We start from the raw sequence: 2,001 nt of genomic DNA on the forward strand, positions 1-2,001 counted from the left end.
TTTTTATCTCTCTATTCTATATCATCAATACACATTACTTAGTTTACGTGTAGATTGCCATATGAGCAGGGGCCATGTAGCTTGAACATGATTATTACTTATGCCTAGGCGCTTCTTACCCTTCTCAGTTAGGTGTCTGTGTGAGCATGAGGCCATGCAGTTATTTTTCTTTATTACTACAGTTAATTGTAATCTGTTTAGTTTGCAATTTCAGGTTTTGTTTATTGTTACTTCTGCTTTATCGTGCAAGTTTCATTATTATGCTTCTTTTGTTAAGGTGACTACTTGAGCAGGGGCCATGTAGTGAAATTGGTTTCTTCTTTTGTACCTTAACCTTCTTCTTGTGTTGGCAAGGGTTTTGCTGATCTGGCCTCGGGTGGGGGGCCCTTTCACTCGTTCCTCGCTCAGGGCTTTGGCGTGTGTCCCCTCACCTTTGCTGGGGTCATGTCTTCTATATTTGGGTATTTCCTAGGTTACCATGCTGATTTTCAATAAACGGCCTAGCCCATCAGGGCTTGGCCAAAATATCCCAAATATTTGTGGTATTATTTGTGTCCCAGCAAACGGAGCTCGCCCAGAGCAATGCCTTGCCAACAATATCAGTCAGACTGTATGAAGCATGTCAGGCCTAAATAGTATTACCGAAGAAATATCATACCTCTTTCCCGCTTTAAACTCTTATAATCAACGATCCTTCGGTCGTTCCGAATGAAAGGTAGTATTAACACTACCAGGTATTGTGAACATGAAATGATGACCTAAGTCATGCAATATCTAAAAGGACATCATCCGTTACACCATGAAAGGGAAGTATCTAACGGCAATGACATACTACTTTCCTATACAGCTCAAGTTTGCATAAAGTAATCAGAAAATAACGTAAGCCTACAGCTAAAATATTCAGTTGGTGAAATGATCAAACAAAGCAGCATGTTGCGTACAAAACTATTGCTTAAAGCTGTTGTTCCATGTCTTTTAGCAGAGGCCTTTAGTGTCGTTTGTCAGCACCATTAGTTCTCCATTCTCAATTCGTGTTTCTTTCTTATGCCGACAGTAGAAAAACTGTTTAATTTTGCCACTTTCACTGCTGATTGAACAAGGGGTATTTCCTCCGACCCTTCCAAGGTACAGGGATCCCTCGGTGTCGCTCAACCCCACAATCACAGAATTAGGTGGCACGGGATCACCACTTCGCGCTCGCAACCATTGATGGCCGTTTGTCTTCAGTAATGCACCAGATCCAAAGGCATCCAAGTCCGGCCCTACCCACTTGTCACACTGGTCATTGCTGGAGGTAACAATGCAAGGTATACGCCCGTGGACCCGGCCGAAGTAAGCAGCCCCATTTATTTCCTCACTATCAGCTTTAATCAAATACCTCCTTTCTGGTAATTTGTCGCCCGTTTTGGCCGCAAGCCAGACTGGTTCAGGGTTTTCCTGAGTAAGATAAAATACTTCCTCAGAGGTACTCCCCCAAGTACTCCTTATAAACAGACATCCAAAATTCATGTAATCTACTTCCTTATCGATAAACCGCAGCTTTGAGTTGGCGTACAAGGACGCAAATAAACGCCGACTGCTATCCAGATTTCGGTCCATCCCAATCACAAAGGGCATAGGCTTAATACGCGGAGGAATCGGACAGAATTCCCATCGCATCAGAAATGCTCGTAAAGATGATTCATCCGCTACAGCTCCGGTCCACTGTTGGTGGATATCCACACCTAGATTATTAATTCGTTGTGGATGTAGGCGGATATAAACGTTGTCGACACATTGATTGGTAACGTAAATGTCGTACATGGTAATCTGTAAAGCGAGAGGGACAAAGTAATCCAGAGCTCGACTTTGATAAACGTATGTGCAATAGACCTGTCCACGGTTTCTGGCGCCATTTGTTTTGGGGAAAGCAAGGCTAATATTACAGTAAATGTATGGGATTTTGGCCAACTTTGAACGGAGGTTGCATTTTGGCAGCGAAAATGTCTTTTAAAAGGCATT

General features: G+C 42.9%; 1 protein-coding gene across 1 annotated transcript in view; it reads right to left on the bottom strand.

Moving 5' to 3' along the window:
* Window positions 1-204: 204 nt before the first annotated feature.
* LOC138019557 (uncharacterized) overlaps window positions 205-2,001 on the bottom strand; it is a 2,319-nt gene continuing 522 nt past the window's right edge. The window contains exon 2 of the mRNA XM_068866399.1: window positions 205-1,809. Coding sequence (XP_068722500.1) covers window positions 976-1,809 — 834 coding nt within the window. The 3' untranslated portion in view covers window positions 205-975. The remainder of the gene's footprint in view (window positions 1,810-2,001) is intronic.

This window comes from Montipora capricornis, chromosome 10 (assembly GCF_036669925.1).
Source record: "Montipora capricornis isolate CH-2021 chromosome 10, ASM3666992v2, whole genome shotgun sequence".
Lineage (NCBI taxonomy): Eukaryota > Metazoa > Cnidaria > Anthozoa > Scleractinia > Acroporidae > Montipora > Montipora capricornis.